Genomic DNA, 17845 nt, shown 5'->3' with positions numbered 1-17845 from the left:
TTGCTAAGTATCCTTAAAAATACAAACTAAAAAGAAAAGTGTTAAAAAATTTATAGACAATATTTTCCAGAAAACAACCTATATTTTCTTCCACCAATTCAGGAAAATATTATGGCTGTTGAAAACAAAATAAATCTCTGTGAAATTTCCTGGAAAAAGACCATTTAGTTTTTGTAAAGCATCGCTGCATGACGTAACCTAGCAATATATATTTGGTCAAAATAGTAATTGAAATTTCTATCTTAAATCATATGAATGAAAAATGAATACTAAATTAATAATGGACATAAGAAGTTGAGCATAATAATCTAAGCAAACTCTAAAAGCAACACTGGTTTCAACTTTGCTACACTACCTACCCTGTATAACTCCCACTATATCTGAATATTTTTTCCTCAATGGATTGTCCAAGTTGTTCAAACCATGGATGCTGCTTTATCCATATGTAACGTAATTCTAACAGCTTTTGTAAGTGTTTTCTTCCCTCTTAATATTCTGTATATACATATCTTGTCATCTGAGATCTTTAAAAAAATCAAGGCATATAGACATAATTTTTATGTAACACTGAAGACATTTTTAGGAGAACTGAAATAAAATTCCTGTACAAATTTCAGTACTTCATTTACAAGAAAGGTGATGCGAACTAACATTAAATGCATATCAAAGCAGACAAGATAGAAATTGGATTATTTACAAAAAATGCCTTTGCTTTCCCTCTTTTCCCTCCATCCTCAACTGTTCTTTTAGTCACTGAGAATCCAGAAGCTTTCCAAAGGGAACAGATGGGTCTCATCTACAAACTACAAGAGAAATGTGTGTTTCCAAAACCATTATAACTAAAACTAATAAGGTCACCCATTAAATCACATTCTTGCTGGTTATTGCCTAGTCCCATTCAACTGCCTCAAACAGAAAAACTACCCAGTTCGTTTCTCATCTTCAGGTTGATAATTTTAGTTGACTAAGTACTTCTTATAACCATGTTTCTCTATACACTGAATTACAGTCCTCTTTCTTACATGACACATTTATATTACAAGGATTATAGCATTGCTATAAATATTTTCTGAAATAAAGTAACTTTTTCACACTCTAGAACAAACATTATTGCAAATTTTCTCCATGAAAAGTATAGCAAATACTACAAAATGCTGAAATGCTACACAGTTGAGTATAGTCCACTTTGGTTTGGATGAGGAAAACCCTGCCATAAACTGGATTCTGATCCTCGGTGATCCATACAAAATGCAACAGCTGGAGAACAAATTTCCTGACTGATGCCCTCTTCATACAATGCCCATTCACAAGACCAATACTCTTGCCTAGCTCTCCCCATTTAATGTCAACAACATCCATATATCTGACCTTGACAAATGAAATGCTGGATACATAAGTATTTATCAAACCAGAACACAACTGCAAAATTAATTTTTCTACCCAGTTTCTTTGACTATGACACTTTTGGCTCTCTGTATTACACATAAGTTACTACTCATTTCACTACTCAGCAAATATTCCTAGTAACATTATTAAATTGCAATGTAAAGTGTGCCAAACAGAACTCTCCAAACAAAATCTCCTCATTCTAAAATGGGGAGTGAGCATAGTACAAAACACTTCTTTCCCTTTCCTTTAAGTAAGTGTTGCCTTTTTATGAATTCTGCCTGGGGCAAGATTGCATAGGTAGGACATTATTGCAGTAAAGCATCTGTATTTGCTCAAGCTGAGGAGAAAATCCCAGCCTGGCACTTGTTGCCGTGGGGCAGTCAGAACGCAGCATCCTCGGTTCTCCTGGGCCACGCGGCTTCTCGCTGGCTCCCACAAAGTACAACATTCCTCCTCCCGCGCATCACTAACGGCCAGGGAAGGAAGGCTCTGCAAATCCGCCGCTCTGAAGCCAGTCGGTGGCTGGCAGGAGTGCCCTGGGCCATCACCTACTAGATCAAGTATTTTCTGCTGTTTTCTATAAGCTCTGGAGGGTCCTGTGCTACCACAGAGCAGCACTGGAGTGAAATCCTACTGTGCAACAACAGGCACGGAAAGGCCTGACCTTTCCAATGTATAGTCGCTTTATACAGAGGGTGACACCGTGCTTAATTAGCTATGTTGCCATTAAGTATAAGCTAGCCAATCCATACATATGGAAACCCCTTTCAGCTACTGGATGTTCACCTCCCAAAATGAGCCAAAGTGTCCTTCCTGGAATCCAAAAAGTTAACAGGTTTTTTTATCCTCTCTACTTCTGTATTGCTGGATTCTGGCCAGAACTGAGGCAGAAGGGCCAGAATACTGTAAGACTGGTTATTCTTATTATTTTTGTATTCTTTCCAAACCTGAATCCCCAAATTTGGAAAGAAAAGGCATTCTTATAAGTTTTCTAACCCAATTCTGCAGACCAAGGCAAACTGCAAAATATCTGGCTCTAGCTATTTATCTAAACTAGATCTTTAGAACTTTCAAACACTTTCTTTTACTTGCCCTCTTGTATCAGCATTAAAACAACAAACATAAGGAAGATTATAAAGAAATACCTGTAGCAGCTTATATCACATAATTGCTGTCATTCATTTATCATTTTAATAAAAAAAATCAAGAGCAAACTGAGTATTTTTTATAAACGTGAGGTACATAAGGAATATATTCTAGCAAATCAATAGCTAACTATTCTGAAGACTACATATATCTTCTGGATTAACATTTTTACCTGTTTCCAAATAAACAATATCCTGTAACTGCAGAGAGTAATTAAAAATGTTTTTGATATTTATTACCAATGTCAGGAATAATGGTTTCTTGTATATAAACACTTAAGAGATGTATTTGCCAAATTTTGAGGAAGTTTTTAAGGTTCCGTTCTAAATCATGTTACCACAGGAATATTTGTTCATGTTTTTCTTACGTTTCAATAAAACTCCTCAGTATTTTATTTTTTCCTTCATAGCCTAGGACAATATTTAATATGGAAAACAGATGCTGAAGCAGACTATGAGTTATATCAAATGCAAAACTCAATTCTCAACATTATAACAAATGGCAGCTTGAAACACAAATAGTCCTTAATGCTTAATTATAAAGAGATCAAATGTTTGTGATCAAATACTGTTCTAATACCACCAGTGATGATCCACTCCAAAATATGGAGAAGATTCAAAATAAGGAAGGTATTTACCTGTTTTCATTAATAACAGTTACTACAAGTGCTTCACACAGAAACAGTTTTTAAAAAGAAAGTAATTGCTTGTCCATAAATCCAACGATATGACAGCCTGCCACTAAGACAAATAGCAAATATTATTCTGAATAGTAGGTTCAGATATTTCTTGGGATTTTTAATATCGTTCCCTTTCCCGCCTGTCACTCCAAAATGTGGAAACAGAAGGCAAAGTTCAGCTGTTTCTTCCCTGGGAATGAGAATTCTGCACCCTGGCCATGGAAAGCATCCCCCTGCAGATGAGGGAAGAGACCTGGAACCACAGCCATTGTCACTGGCTGCAAGGGCCAGCAAGAGAGGGGGGGAAATCCAGTGCACTTGGACTTGGCCAGCAGTATTTTTTTTACTGGCTGTGAATATTCAAGACATCCAACCCAAAAGAAGGGTGCAGCTGTTGGCAATGATCTATTGCAATTACAGACACAGCCAATAAACAATTAATCATGTACATTTTTGCCAAGAAAAACAACACATCATGTATTAAAGGTAAGAAGCTATTGCCGCGCAAAGTACAAACGACTAGAATTGATGTATAAAGTACTGTAAGACCTTCTGCAAACTGCGCCATGGATTAAACTTCATAATTATATGATGTTCATGACAGCTTCTTCCAGGACAAATGTATTCACAGCAGAATTACAAGGCCAGAGTTCCAGTGCTGAAAGGACCACAGGTAGTCAACAGATATGAAATGTCCATGAACAAAAATGGACCACAGATGCTTGGCCTAATGCCACTCCTGAAGCAACATACAACCGCTCCTACAAACATCCTCCCTTCCTCAGGAAAAAAAATAAATGAGTAAAGCAAACTCAACCAGAACCTGAGGCTTTATTGGGATGGGGAATTCTTGTTTGTAGGTGATTTACAGATTGCTTCCACTGAGCAACAGAGAAGAAAAATAGGCTACTGTTGGAAAACTATCTTCAGATGCCAAGTAAAAATGAATTTACAATGAAGTCTATAGTCTGTAACTCTGTGGATAAAAAAGTACGAGTATTGTTCGATATATGGCCAAACCGTATGCACCACTGTATTACTCAGATATGACTGAAGTACTGTATACCACCAGAGCTGAGGCAGGATCATCTCCTTGTACTGTAACGATCACAACTGATCACGCAAATGTTCAAAAGAGGCTGGAGTGCAAACATAAACCAGAATAAGGCCAAGGCTGCAATACCCACCCAGAGTTCATAGTCAAAAAAAAATCAAAGTCACATGAAAGCCTGAGTCCAGAGCCTTGAATAATCCAACACAAGAGCTTAAAACTGAATGCTAAGGACTTTCATTACTTAGAGTGAAACTCAGAATAAAGATGACTAAAAACACACTTGGCAATATAAGTAACACACACATGAATGTTCCAGAAGAAAAAAGACAACTATTCATCTTGCATAACAATTTTTAAAAGACCCCATACCTGCAGGTATAAGTACCTCAAACTCCTCTATTATTCAAAAAACTGATCATCTCTAGTGTTATTATTTTGCTTAATCATATCTTTTCAGTCAGTTACCAAAGAAATTCATAGGATATTATTCTTCATTTAATTAGAAGAACTTGAAAACACTCAGATTCAGGATGGAAAACAAAAAGCATTTCTTGAATACTGCTAAGGCTGAAGCAACAGAACAAGCTGTATATAATTTAATTTCAATGAAAACAGCAAATTAGAAAGAAAAATAATTAGCAAAGTTAGGCATCACCATGTCTCTGGACAAGAAAGCTCCTTGAAAATACAGAAGCAAAAGCTGAAAGGTCAGGCATGAAAGCATTTCTCCACCTCTCCCCCAGTAATTTCCTCTGTAAGAAATAATGGAAGCAGAACAGAACTTTGAGAAAACAGCTCGATTTCTTAAAGAAAAACAACTCCTCGCCCCTAAGAAGCTTTTAGATATTCAAACTCAGCTGAACATCAACTTTGCTTGTGTGTTGTGCTAGCTATAAACCCTGCATGGCTGGAAGAGCCCTTGAACCCGCACAACCCTGCTTGCCCAGGCAGGCTCTCCCACATCCTGGCGAAAGCGCGATCCTGCCAGCGTACCGGCTGTGTACCGGGGGAACCGGCCAGCACCGCTCTGCACGCTGTAAATCAGACCTCGCTGCAAGCGGGACAGAGCGGTGCCAGAAAAGGCCGCGCTGCAAGCCCAGCCAACCTGCCCGCCCTCCGCACACCGAGCTGCACGCACTGACAACCTGGGGGTTTTAAAAGGAACGTGGGTGGGCTCAACCAACCATGTCTTTCTATGAATCCTCACATTTTAACACAGTCGGTCTTCAGACAACAACAATCTCTTTATTCCATCATGGGATTATATTTTCATTTGATCTAAATATATCTCTAAGAATTTCTTTGTTTTCATTTATATCATGACAACAGAGACAGTACTCTTGCCTGATTAAAAAAACCAACACATTTTCTACACACACAAACAAAGGTTCGTTAATATTCCTCCCAAACCCCTGCCACGTTATCTATTTCATGTTTTTTTGAAGTACTTTTCACTTACTAGAAACATTCATAGACTACATGGAATTACACGATTTAGACTCTAAAAGTGCCTTTAAACCACGGCATTTAAATGACAGGAGATGCAAACAAGAGACAGGACAATGATTCAAAGAAGGAAGCTATAAAGATTACCAATGTTACGTGTATTTCTCAAAGCAAACCAGCATAGACAAGAAAGGCTAAGGAAAAAATGAAGGAAGAGGGGCCTATAAAAGAATAATCAATCAATCTAGGAGCTACAGGTGGGAGCAAATGTCTCAGAGGTCCTTGCAGAGACTCCTCGGGCTAATGAAGTCACCATGTGTTGTCCTACGGCACCTATTCAGTGGTGGCCTGTGTGTCAAAAGCCCTTTGTGTCACACTGGCTTTGATTCAGCAAAACAATTAGTCATATATTCAAACATACTAATTGATTCCAGTGAAGTCAATGAAACCAAATTGCATACATTGTTTACATCTTTTGATGAACCTAAAGTAATATGAATATTAAGCGAGGGGACAGGAAATCAATAGCATAGTAAACAGCAATGTAAAAAGGGAGTAAAGCTGTAAGTTTGATGGAAGAAAACATGTATTTAAGCCGAAAAGGGAAATGTAGACGGAACATCGTTACTGCACTGAAGACAATGATGAAATGATGGGGGACAGTGAAGCATTGCAAGTTCCAGAAATGTAACGAAGGAAAGAAGACTTTTAGCCCGAAGCCTATCCTGCTGAAAGAGTTTTGCCAGCTATACGCATGAATGTATTTATAAGAGACCAGACAAAAGAAAAATTAAAAAGGAAATAAAAAATGTGGACAGAACTGAATTTGCTTTCACATGATAACCACCGTTTGAAAATCAACAGATTTTTGCTTTAAGAGAAATCTACATCCTTTTCAGCAGGAGACTAATAAATACGCAGAAAACTGCTCCATCATGAAGTCTACTTTTCTCCTGGAAAATGTTCGTAAAATTACAGAACCTATAGATGCCATATCAAAGGGAAAAAGCCTAGAATATGACAGTTTCTTTTTATATCAGCCAAGATCAACTACTAGCATCCACCTGGCCCAGAGAAATCAGTGTCAATGATCATTCAGAACAGCTTTTAACTGTTTGCTTACGGTCAAATCATCCAACAAAAATCCTTACTGTATGAAGACATTTTATATAATCACTTACTTACATCAGTCTTAAGGAGATACTTAAATATTACCTTCTGTGATATACCAATACAGTCAAAATAGACATATTTGAAGTTCTTCTGTGATTTGTCAAATTAGTAATACAGAAATCCTATGGTCAGATTACAATTTTAAAAGAGCTTTTTCCTAGGCAGCTACCTATTACACTTAACAGGCTTAACACAAAATGAGTCAAAGATCAAGAGTAAGTTATCTGAGGTGTCAAGTGCATAAGGTTAAAGGTGAAATTTTATTAGGTCAAAGGTGATATAAATAAAATCTTTTATGTCAAAGAAGAAGGGTCACAGACAAGATGTATATAATCTAAAGACATCACAGATGACAAGTAATAACTTTAAGTAGCACAAGTGTGTCCTCACTACAGATACCTTCACTGACTAAAAAATTGAAAACAGTGATTCATAAGTAACTCTGAATATTATAACGCTTCCCTGCAATACACTTCTACTTTTATATAATACTTTGGACATTTTTTCTCAAGTATTTAAAAACTTAAGTCAAGTTACTGAATGCTGTTTGGCATTATCTATGCAAGTTGAATAAAGAGGCACATACACAAAGGAGATTGCTCTGATAGTAAAATTGCTTTTCTGCCTTAATCTTAATCTTAAATTCACATCCAAATATTCCATTGAATAACACCAGATTTAAGCATAAGATGTTGGATATCACAAAAATCAAGATATCTGTGCCCTCTAGTGGAACTTCTTTTTCACCAGCTGGGCACAAATGCAGCTGTTACAACATGATCCCTTTTTCTGGAAGCTGAAATTGTTAAACTATCGAAGAATTAGATGTTCTGAATAGCCTATAACACCCAATTAAAAGAAAAAATAGTTGGCTATTTTCCTCCGTATTCATCTGAGACAGTCATCCAGCAAGAACAACATTTCAATTATCAGTGGCTAGACAGATACAAGCAAAGGCTACATAGATACAATATAATTTCCATATTATAGATTGCCCATGCTTTTGTGTGTGTACCAACATGAAAGATTTTGGGAAACCTCACAGCATATATTTCTAGAAAAACAGACGCAGTATGAAGGCTTCTCCCATACATCTAGTTAGGTGAACCTGGCATCTAAAGCCAAATCCAAACCCATTCGACTCCCGCTAACCAGTGTAACCTGAAAATACAGTTAATGTACTTTTGTTATAGTTAGGAAAGGGCAGGCAAACTGCAACTCAGCAAAATCGTATTCCTCCAGACCACGGTATCTCTCCAATTTTCTTTTTCTGTTTTTCCAGTGGTAACCACCTGTGTGCATTTCAGAACCTTAGAGAATTAACTCTCCAAAGCTTTTTAATAAGGAAACGATGTTACTACTGGATGTAAAAAGCTGTAAACAAAGAGAAGATTTTAACAAATAAAAACAGTAACAAGAACAGCGAATGAAAGAAGGAGACAGCCAAAAATTAGAAGTACTGAGTAGTATCATTTGAACCAGTTTGGCTGGAAACCGATTTCTGAACACAATGAAGTTAAATCTGAATCAGCTCTGGAGAACTGGCGTGTCCAGCTCTTCGCGACATCTAACAGGTATAACACACAGGCATTCACAGACTTTTTGGATAAGGCAGAACTCAAAGTCTGACCGTTATAATTCGCCTCATATAAAAGGCCGTGACTTAATACTGCAGTTCAATTCAGGGAGCAGCAACAAGAAATTAAATCAGACAACCATTCAAAAGACCTTCCTTCAAAACATCATAGTTTCTTGATTTAGTATAAAATGTCTTCAGTGCTTCCTAAAAATCAGCCTAAATGCCAATTCTTCTAAAGAAGCTACTGAAAACCTAATTATTGTTCATTCTAACAATGCTAATACTTGAAAAGCATTTCCAATCCTACATTTTTGAAGTAGTTTAGCACTACAATGTTCAGCATTATTGACCCTGATGCACAGGACAGCACATACGATAGCCTAAAAAAGGACGAAGATATTTTAACTAAGAGGAAAGAAAAAAAAGAAGCAAAACGCAGATACCTGCAACACACCAGAATTTTATGATGAAAAAATACAGTGAGATGAAAAAAAGCCTTTTGACTAATAGAAAAGCAATTAGTCCTATTTTATACAGTTTCTTTCCTTCCTTTTTATTGGTAGTCTATATTCAAAAAGACACTATTATTCCTATGCTAACACAAATATTCTTGTTGGTTTCCTTTATAAGAATTTTCACGACCTTCTTAGGCTACGCAGCTGGATGGCATTTCAAACTAGAAGTAACATAGGAAAAAATATTACAAAACTTACCACTTCTTCATCGGAAAGCTCTCGTCCTTGTATACTACTGTTTTCTCTCACAGCCTGTTGGTGTTTTTTCCCTTTAATGTGACTAAAAAGGTATACTTCTGATGAAATCTGTAATGACAAGGACTTCATAGCAATCTTTTCCCTTGATAATTCCATAATCTATAAATAATGGTATTTTAAATGTAATACAATATATGCCACTTTGTCAGAAGTATGTTCAGAATTTCAAGCTAGCCCGCAGTATAATAAGATTTTTAAAAGTTCTTGACTTCTCATCTCCTTTTGACTTAAATCTAACTTCATATATTGGACTTCTAATGCACCAATACACAAGACTCTAGTCTGCTGAACTTAAGTTTCTGTTTCAGCACTGTCTGAAGTGATCCTGTGAAATCTCTTTTAATTCAGCCATTAAAGAGAAATAATGCTAAGCAGGATATCAGGCTTTATTCAATAATGCATAGTCTTTGCAAATCAGTAAAACCAGTTATCAGGTCAGCGACTGTACGGCTCCCTCTTCTCCACCATTCCCGGGACATGAGGACCAGCGGACACAGGAAGAGATCAGAGGTCTGTCTAGCAAAGCACTTGGCTTCCAACAGTGACCGAAAAATAAGATCGCAAAGGAAGAGACAAAGCGAACACTGATTCTCTCCTTCAACACTTTTAAGCTTCCAATCAAACTCAGTTCAAGAGGCTTGGAGCTTGATGTGGTTTCTCTGTACCTAGTAACCTTCAGGGACTTTCAATCCAATTAAACTTGTCCAATCATCCCCTGGACTCGTATTAAATTCAGATATCCACAGGATCTTACAACAAGGTGTTCACAGCTCAGCTACCTGCCATGTACAGAACCTCATTCTTCCCTTGGCTTTAAAACCAGCTTTTCACTTCCTTCATTTGATGCTTCCAAATCCTTGCTTTTCTTAAAAGAGACAGCCAACAACTGAGTACTGTCCACACTCTGCTCTACCTACAACTCTCAACTACTCTCGAATTGTTCCTAAACCACCTGATTTACAGAACGGAGAATCCAACACAAGGTGCACTTTACAAGAGCAGAGCAGGGACACAGCAGATGTGCAGAACTCTCACCATAATTTGTAGCTTCAAGGCATAGGTTGGCCTTGCAATTCCGACAATATTCCCTCCATCCAACTTACCATGACATTGCATAATGAGCACTGCTTTTTTCGTTCATACGGCGTAAGTTTGGGTGCATAATCAGTATTAGCATGTCTTCCACTGCTTAATTCAGCTGCTTTCTCTTTTCTTTGTTCAATTTGTTCCATGTGCCTTCTAATACTTTCATCATGCTGAATGGAAAATAATCAAAGCAACAAAGAAAAAGCGCAGTGAGTTACAGCAAATGGAAATAAACTGTGCAAAGAAATATTGGAAATTACCAAATATTGTACAGTTAGCATGAACTTCGTTAAATTGAACCTATTTCTTATTTTTGAAAGGCATTAAAAGTCACCACACATCATAGACATTTTAACATTACATTATGATTTAAAAATCAATATAGGTGAATATCAGTTAATAATCTGTGGCAAATCTTTCTGTACATCTTTTTGTTACTTTAACATCTCAGTCCTTGTTTTCTTCTTAATGAAACACTCTAGTACAGAATACAAGTTCCACTTTCAATTCTACAAATACGTAACTTGCTATTTTCACTGACAGATATGAAATCAAAGTACAAATTTAAGTAAAATAAATTATATGTTATTTAACTGCAGTAGCAGGTGCAGTTTGCTGGATACTTCACAGAATCACAGAATGTCAGGGATTGGAAGGGACCTCAAAAGCTTATCCAGTCCAAACCCCCTGGCGGAGCAGGAACACCCAGATGAGGCTACATAGGAAGGTGTCCAGGCAGGTTTTGAATGTCTGCAGAGAAGGAGACTCCACAACTGCCCTGGGCAGCCTGGGCCAGTGTCTGTCACCCTCACTGAGAAGAAGTTTCTTCTCAAATTTAAGTGGAACCATTTGTGTTCCAGTTTGAACCCATTACCCCTTGTCCTATCATTGGTCGTCGCCGAGAAGAGCCTGGCTCCATCCTCCTGACACTCAGCCTTTATCTATCTGTAAACATGAATGAGGTCACCCCTCAGTCTCCTCTTCTCCAAGCTAAAGAGCCCCAGCTCCCTCAGCCTTTCCTCACACAGGAGATGCTCCACTCCCGTCAGCATCTTTGTTGCCCTACGCTGGACTCTCTCCAGCAGTTCTCTTGAGCTGAGGGGTCCAGAACTGGACCAAATATTCCAGATGTGGTCTCCACACGGCAGAGTAGAGGGGAAGGAGAACCTCTCTCGACCTAGCGACCACCCCCCTTCTCATACACCCCAGGATGCCACTGACCTTCCTGGCCACAAGGGCACAGTGCTGGCTCATGGTCATCCTGCTGTCCCCAGGACCCCCAGGTCCCTTTCCCCTACACTGCTCTCTAACAGGTCATTCCCCAACTTATACTGGAACCTGGGGTTGTTCCTATCCAGATGCAATACTCTACACTTGCCTTTGTTATATTTCATTAAATGTTTCCCTGCCCAACTCTCCAGCCTGTCCAGGTCTCTGGATGGCAGCACAGCCTCTGGTGTGTCAGCCACTCCTCACAGCTTGGTGTCATCAGCAAACTTGCTGACAGTCACTCTATTCCCTCATCCAAGTCATTGATGAATATATTGAATAATGCAGGCCCCAAGACTGACCCCTGAGGCACTGCACTAGATACTGGCCTCAACTAAACTCCGCCCCATTGACCACGACTCTCTGGCTTCTTTCCTTCAGCCAGTTCCCAGTCCACCTCACTACTCGATCATCCAGACCGCACTCCCTCAGTTTAGCTGTGAGGATGCTGTGGGAGACCGTAACAAATGCCTTACTCAAGTCAAGGTAGATCACGTCCACTGCTCTGCCATCATCCATCCATCTTGTTATGTCCTCATAAAAGTCAATGAGGTTGGTCAAGCACGACTTTTCCTTGGTGAAGCCATGCTGACTGCCTCTAATGATGCTCTTATCCCTGATATGCCTTGAGATGGCACCAAGGAGAAGTTGTTCCATCAGTTTCCCAGGGATGGAGGTGAGGCTGACCGGTCTAGAGTTACCCGGGTCCTGCTTCCTTCCCTTTTTGAAGACTGGAGTGACATTTGCTTTCCTCCAGTCCTCAGGCACCTCTTCCGTTTCCCAAGACTTGGCAAAGATGATGGAGAGCGGTCCAGCAATGACCTCAGCCAGCTCCCTCAGCACCCAAGGGTGCATTCCATCTGGACCCATGGATTTATAGATGTCCAGATTGCCTAACTGCTCCCTAACCCAGTCCTCATCAACCCAGGCAAACTCCTCCATTGTCCTGCCTTCCTCTGGGGCCTCAGCGGTACGGGGCTCCTCAAGACAGCTCTGGCAGAGTAGACAGAGACAAAGAAGGCGTTCAGTAACTCTGCTTCTCTGTATCTTCTGTCACCAGGGCACCCACCTCGTTCATCACTGGGCCTGCGTTGCCTCTGGTGTTACTTTTATCTGCCACGTATTGGAAAAAGCTCTTCCTGTTGTTCTTGACCCCTCTCGCCAGGTTTAATTCTAAGGAGGCCTTAGCTTTCCTAGTTGCCTCCCTACACCCTCTGACAACAGCCTTATCTTCTCTCCAAGTGGCCAGCCCCTCCTTCCATGATCTATAAACTCTCCTCTTCCACTTGAGCTTACCCAGCAGTTCCCTGTTTAACCACGCAGGTCTCCTGGCTCCCTTCCTTGACTTCCTACGTGTCGGGATGCTCTGATCTTGTGCCCGGTAGAAACAGTCCCTGAACACTAACCAACTATCTTGGGCCCCTTTACCTTCAAGCAGCCTTGCCCATGGGATTTCCTCCAGCAATTGCCTGAAAAGGCCAAAGTTTGCCTTGCTGAAATCCAGGGTTGCGATTCTGCTTGCTATCCTGCTCCTGCCACATGAGACCTTAATCTCCTAAATTTGTACATATACATAAATCGTCCTCGAATTAAAATCTGCGTAACTTATCATTAATTGAAACTTTAATTTACCGTTCCACCATAGAACCTTAAAAATACATAATATCATTTTAGAAGTCTTTACATCTCTTGAAAAATAGTGGACGTCTCTTCAAAACTCTGATACCTTGGCTCTCTACTGGACGATCGGTTCAGATGAAGAGCTGCACTACAGGGGGCTCAATCTTTATGCCTATTTTATGGAATATTCAGAGTCCTTCATGAAACAAAGAGAAATAGCACGTCACACTTGACGGCACCAATTTCAATAACTTTAGAGACCACCTTGTGTGGCTGACTGGTCAGCTGTGTGAGAGTTTTTACATATTGATTTTCCACATGATTTAATTTAAAAAAAATATTTCAACTTCTCTTGGAAAGTACAAGTTTACCTGTTATCATGTTCAAAGCTTTGAAACGAATGAATTGCACAGAGTTCTGTTCTGTTCATATACTGCACACTGTATGTTATACAGCAAGGTCATCGCCTTAATGCAGAAGTCTAAATAAAAATCTCTTGTAAAGTTGTATAACTCAGGATACTGTACAGTGCACTGTAACATCTTTACCAAAGAAAACACAGAGAAAATAATTTTGCAGAAATTCTCTATTGTTGATGTGTTTTTCAACTAAAGTATCCTTTCATACCTTCAGTTGAATCTTCTTCTGTAGTTCTTCCATGGCTTCTTGTTGAGCTGCAGTAAGAGCTGCCAACCTCTCTTCTCGATCTCTAATCAAAAGATAATAAATAAAGGGAAAACTTGTAATAAGGTAAAGCATGTATAATACTAATCTATGTTTGAAATGGAGAACAAGCACCCCAGATAAAAAAAGAAGCACAAAAAACCCCAACTTACTTAACAGAGAATACAGATGCTTAAATTTTGAGACAGAGCTCTGAATGACCAAAGAAGTAAGAAAAGCTTTGAGCAACACTGAGCAATGAACAAGTCATTCAAAGCCACCAGCCATCTTTTTAAAAGGCATTCTAAAATTAAAGCTGCTCGTGTGACAAAACTAGAAAGGATAACAAAGAGTTATTATCCAAACTGTGGTGATTTTTGTTTTGTGTGGATTTCAGTTTGTTTGGGTTTTTTTTAAACAGAAAACTCATAGAAAAAAAACAAAGTCATTTCAGCAAAAGTAGACAGCTCAGATAAGTAACCTTTTAAAACAAAAAGCCTCAGAAAATATAAAAGCAGATAGGAAAGAAGAAGGGGAGAAAGCAAGTCTAACGATAAACACTACACACAATTGTTCTTTCAGAAAGTATAAGTGAACTCTTCCAGTCACCATGGGCGTGGAGGGGGCCGAGCAACAGATGATGGATGAGAAGCATTAGGTAGTTTATGTGCTGTCTCCCCTGGGGCACATAAAGACCGCCTGAACGACAGCCTTTCTTTTTGTTTGAAAGAGCTCCTGACTCACACCGTGAGCTGAAACAAATCACAACTAACACGACCCAAACCTAAAGCTTATTTTAGCTATTTCTTTCCGTATGCATTTTAAAATATTTATTTAATCCCACAAACTATGACAAATTAGTATCATTGCCTACTTTGGATTAATAATATTTGAAACAAAATTCTAAGGTTTCAATTTATAGAGCATCAACTTTATTCCTGTACAAGCCCTCCTGAAAAGCACGCTTTTTACATGATTAGTTTACATTATACAGTTTTATGATTTCTATTGACAAGAACGGAATTTTCCATATTATGGATTTCAACTCTCTGGAATATAAAATACTCTGAAACTACATCTAAAACCTTACTGGAATCAAGTTTATGTACCATGAGGGCAGAAGGGCTTTTAAAGTCAGTTTTAAGTACACTATTCCTTTCATATAGATGCCTTAATCACCACCAGATGCACATGGTAAAGCTTATACTGAAGAAACTAAGCAGATATTCCAAAAATTACTCATTCCAGCAAGTATTAAATCTTCAGGATAAGAGTCAAATCCTAGCAACAGGGAGGAAAAAAAGAAAAAAAAAAGGAAGAAAAAAGGAAAAAAAAAACCCACCAAACACCACCACACCAAACGATACTCTGAGGTTCCACCAAAACATGCCAAAGTCTAAGATGCAAGGGACAGTACAGCCAGCTTCCCATCAAGGTCATCTCTCTCTTAACATGTAAAACAGGACGCTCTGATTCCTCCTCTAATTGTAATGTCAGAGAAACCTCACAACTGTTTTTAAGGAGATGCAATGAGTCCATTCTGACAGAACAGAATCACCAGATTGTAGGGTACCACACATACATCCTTTCCTACTTTCCCAAAGTTAGGAAAAAACCCAACTCTCTTGTATAATCAGCATCTGGCAAAGAAAAACAAATGCAAGCACAGTGCTTCAGTATCAAATACAGGGCACTTGAACACTGAGTGCTACAGCAGCAACTACAGAGGAAATTTGCTGAAACACAGTACTAACAGAAGGCAAATGGAAACTGCTGTTCTTCATATGTCATAACGAAAGAAATGGTGTGCAATACAGTGGCAGATTCAAAACTGATTAAACAGAGCAAAGAATTACATGCTCCGAACCTTCAGACAAATCCTCACTGTAGAAGACCTCAGAAGGCAAAGATGTCAACGGGACAATCATCTCACATCTGCTTACTATGAGGGTAAACTCAAATATCAGAAAGATGTAGAAGCCTTACATATGCAGTGTCTATCTAACAAAAACACTCTCTGTAGCCCAAATCCTCCTCAAGTGCCTGTGAATAAGATATTGAAGGATCCCTCCCAGCTCACTCAATCTCATTGTGACTTTGGCTCAAAATATTGCAGAAAGGTCCATGAAGTCCTGGGCAAGGGCACAGATTCTATCCACAATTCATTAGGTTTCAACATCTCATTGAAAGCTGAACTTCTTTATGATGTCACAGTAGAATTATTCATTATTTCAGAAGATGAAAGAAGGTGATCAATACGTTTCTGAATATTTTATTTGGAGGAAAAAAGTCTTCATGACAGCTTCAAAGACAACAAGCTGTGACAATAAACATGTTTAAAGAACCACTAGCAAACACTTCTTGTCATAGAAAAATGTACCTTCTATTTAGGTTTTGTGGAATGCGTGTGGGAGTGGAACTGTAGAGAAAGAAGGAATAATAGGAGGTGAATACAAATAGAATTTGGCAAACTGAACAACAAGCAGAGAGCAGTTTTCCTGAATCAGACTTGAAAGTAAACCTTTCTTCACACACCACAATGCCACTCAACACTCCTCTCTGCACCCCATGTTTGGCTTAACAGAAAGAAAGAGAAGAGCTCATCTAAAAACTCCTTTATGGACTTTTGATTATGGGCAAAAACATAAAACAAGTGGCTCGTAGGCAGCAGAATTAATGAAGCGTGATTTCTCGGCTTTCCGCTTCACAAATGTAATCTCTGGTGTCTACAAAAAGGTGAATTCAAATTGATGCCAGTAAGTCCAAAAGTTACTGGAGACTGGAGGAAATGGGGAACACGAGGACATTAATCTTGCTTCCTTTGAAAACCAATCTAAATATGAAAAAGGCAAATTATTAAAAGGTCTTGTTAGCAATAAAACTAAGATTAATATAATAAAATACAGCCTTGCATGCTATATTGTGCATGTATCCAAGGAATTCAAAAATCTATTACAGAATTTATGATTACTCACCTGATTTCTTCTTTCATACCAATCATCAAGAATATTTTTACTGTTACTTTCTAAAATACTAAACCTGAAGACCTAAGAAAGTACTTTTGCTATAAAGAAGCTGCAGTTTTCTGGAAAGGATAACGGTGAAGAGCAGGGAACCAATGCAATTCCTGCGAATTACCTGGCCCTCTCCCGTGCTGCATCTTCACGTGCTTTCTCTTTCTCTTGCCTCTGTTGTTCAATCCGCGCTTCTTGTTCTTTCCTCTTCATCAGCAGCTCCTCGACTCGGGCTTGCCGTTCTGCTTCTAGGGCTCTTTTGCGCTCCTGGTTATAGAAAAGTAAATTCTAACTTTTGTTTCAGGAAAAAACAAAAAGGAATTAAGGCAAACTGTATTTTAACATCTGCTTAACAACCCACACCAGGATGACAGAAACACACACACATTTCCATGGCGGATTTCACTGATCCTGTAAAAGGTATGATAATTATGACAGTAGGCATATGAAAAGGAACATGTTTCTGTTTCCTCTCTCAAAGTTGTGTCACCAAAACATAATGATTTTCTTATAATCAAGTAACAAATACTTTCTAAAAAAGCTTAAGACAGGCAGGAATCATCCCCCCAGCATCTAGAATACATCTGCTACAGAGACTTAAAGACTTACCTTTCTCCCTCTTACTGCTGAAACATCATTAAGGAGAAACAGAGTGTAATTTTCTAAAGTCGAACAAAGGAGGTAAGATAGAACGCAACAGAGTGCAGAGCCAAAATGAAAATTCAATATATATTTCATTGCCCCCCTGCAATTACAGATAGATCACCTGAACTGCTTCGTCACGTGCTTGTTTTTCCTCTTGTCTTCGTTGACGCTCTTCTTGTAATTCATTTAAGCGTTGTTCATATTCTTTTAGTTTATTCAACACATCATGACGTTTGTTCTGAGCTTCTAAGGTGTTTATAAATGCAATTTCATTTACCTGCAAATAAGCAGAAAGTGTAAGAAAAGCTC

At 38.7% G+C, this 17845-nt stretch overlaps 1 protein-coding gene across 10 annotated transcripts in view; it reads right to left on the bottom strand.

Annotated features, from left to right (window-relative positions):
• The window catches only part of SCAPER (S-phase cyclin A associated protein in the ER), a 154137-nt gene that overhangs the window by 85263 nt on the left and 51029 nt on the right, over nt 1–17845 (bottom strand). For all 10 annotated transcript variants that reach the window (XM_065076208.1, XM_065076203.1, XM_065076206.1 and 7 more), the window contains 5 exons: nt 17658–17813; nt 17016–17158; nt 13842–13923; nt 10343–10495; nt 9180–9287 (listed from right to left, as the gene is read on the bottom strand). In XM_065076208.1, the coding sequence (XP_064932280.1) occupies nt 9180–9287; nt 10343–10495; nt 13842–13923; nt 17016–17158; nt 17658–17813 (642 nt within the window). The remainder of the gene's footprint in view (nt 1–9179; nt 9288–10342; nt 10496–13841; nt 13924–17015; nt 17159–17657; nt 17814–17845) is intronic.

This window comes from Columba livia, chromosome 11 (assembly GCF_036013475.1).
Source record: "Columba livia isolate bColLiv1 breed racing homer chromosome 11, bColLiv1.pat.W.v2, whole genome shotgun sequence".
In the NCBI taxonomy this organism is placed as follows: Eukaryota; Metazoa; Chordata; class Aves; order Columbiformes; family Columbidae; genus Columba; species Columba livia.
The sequence above is the reverse complement of the archived record's forward strand: the minus strand, read 5'-3'. Positions and strand labels throughout refer to the sequence as shown.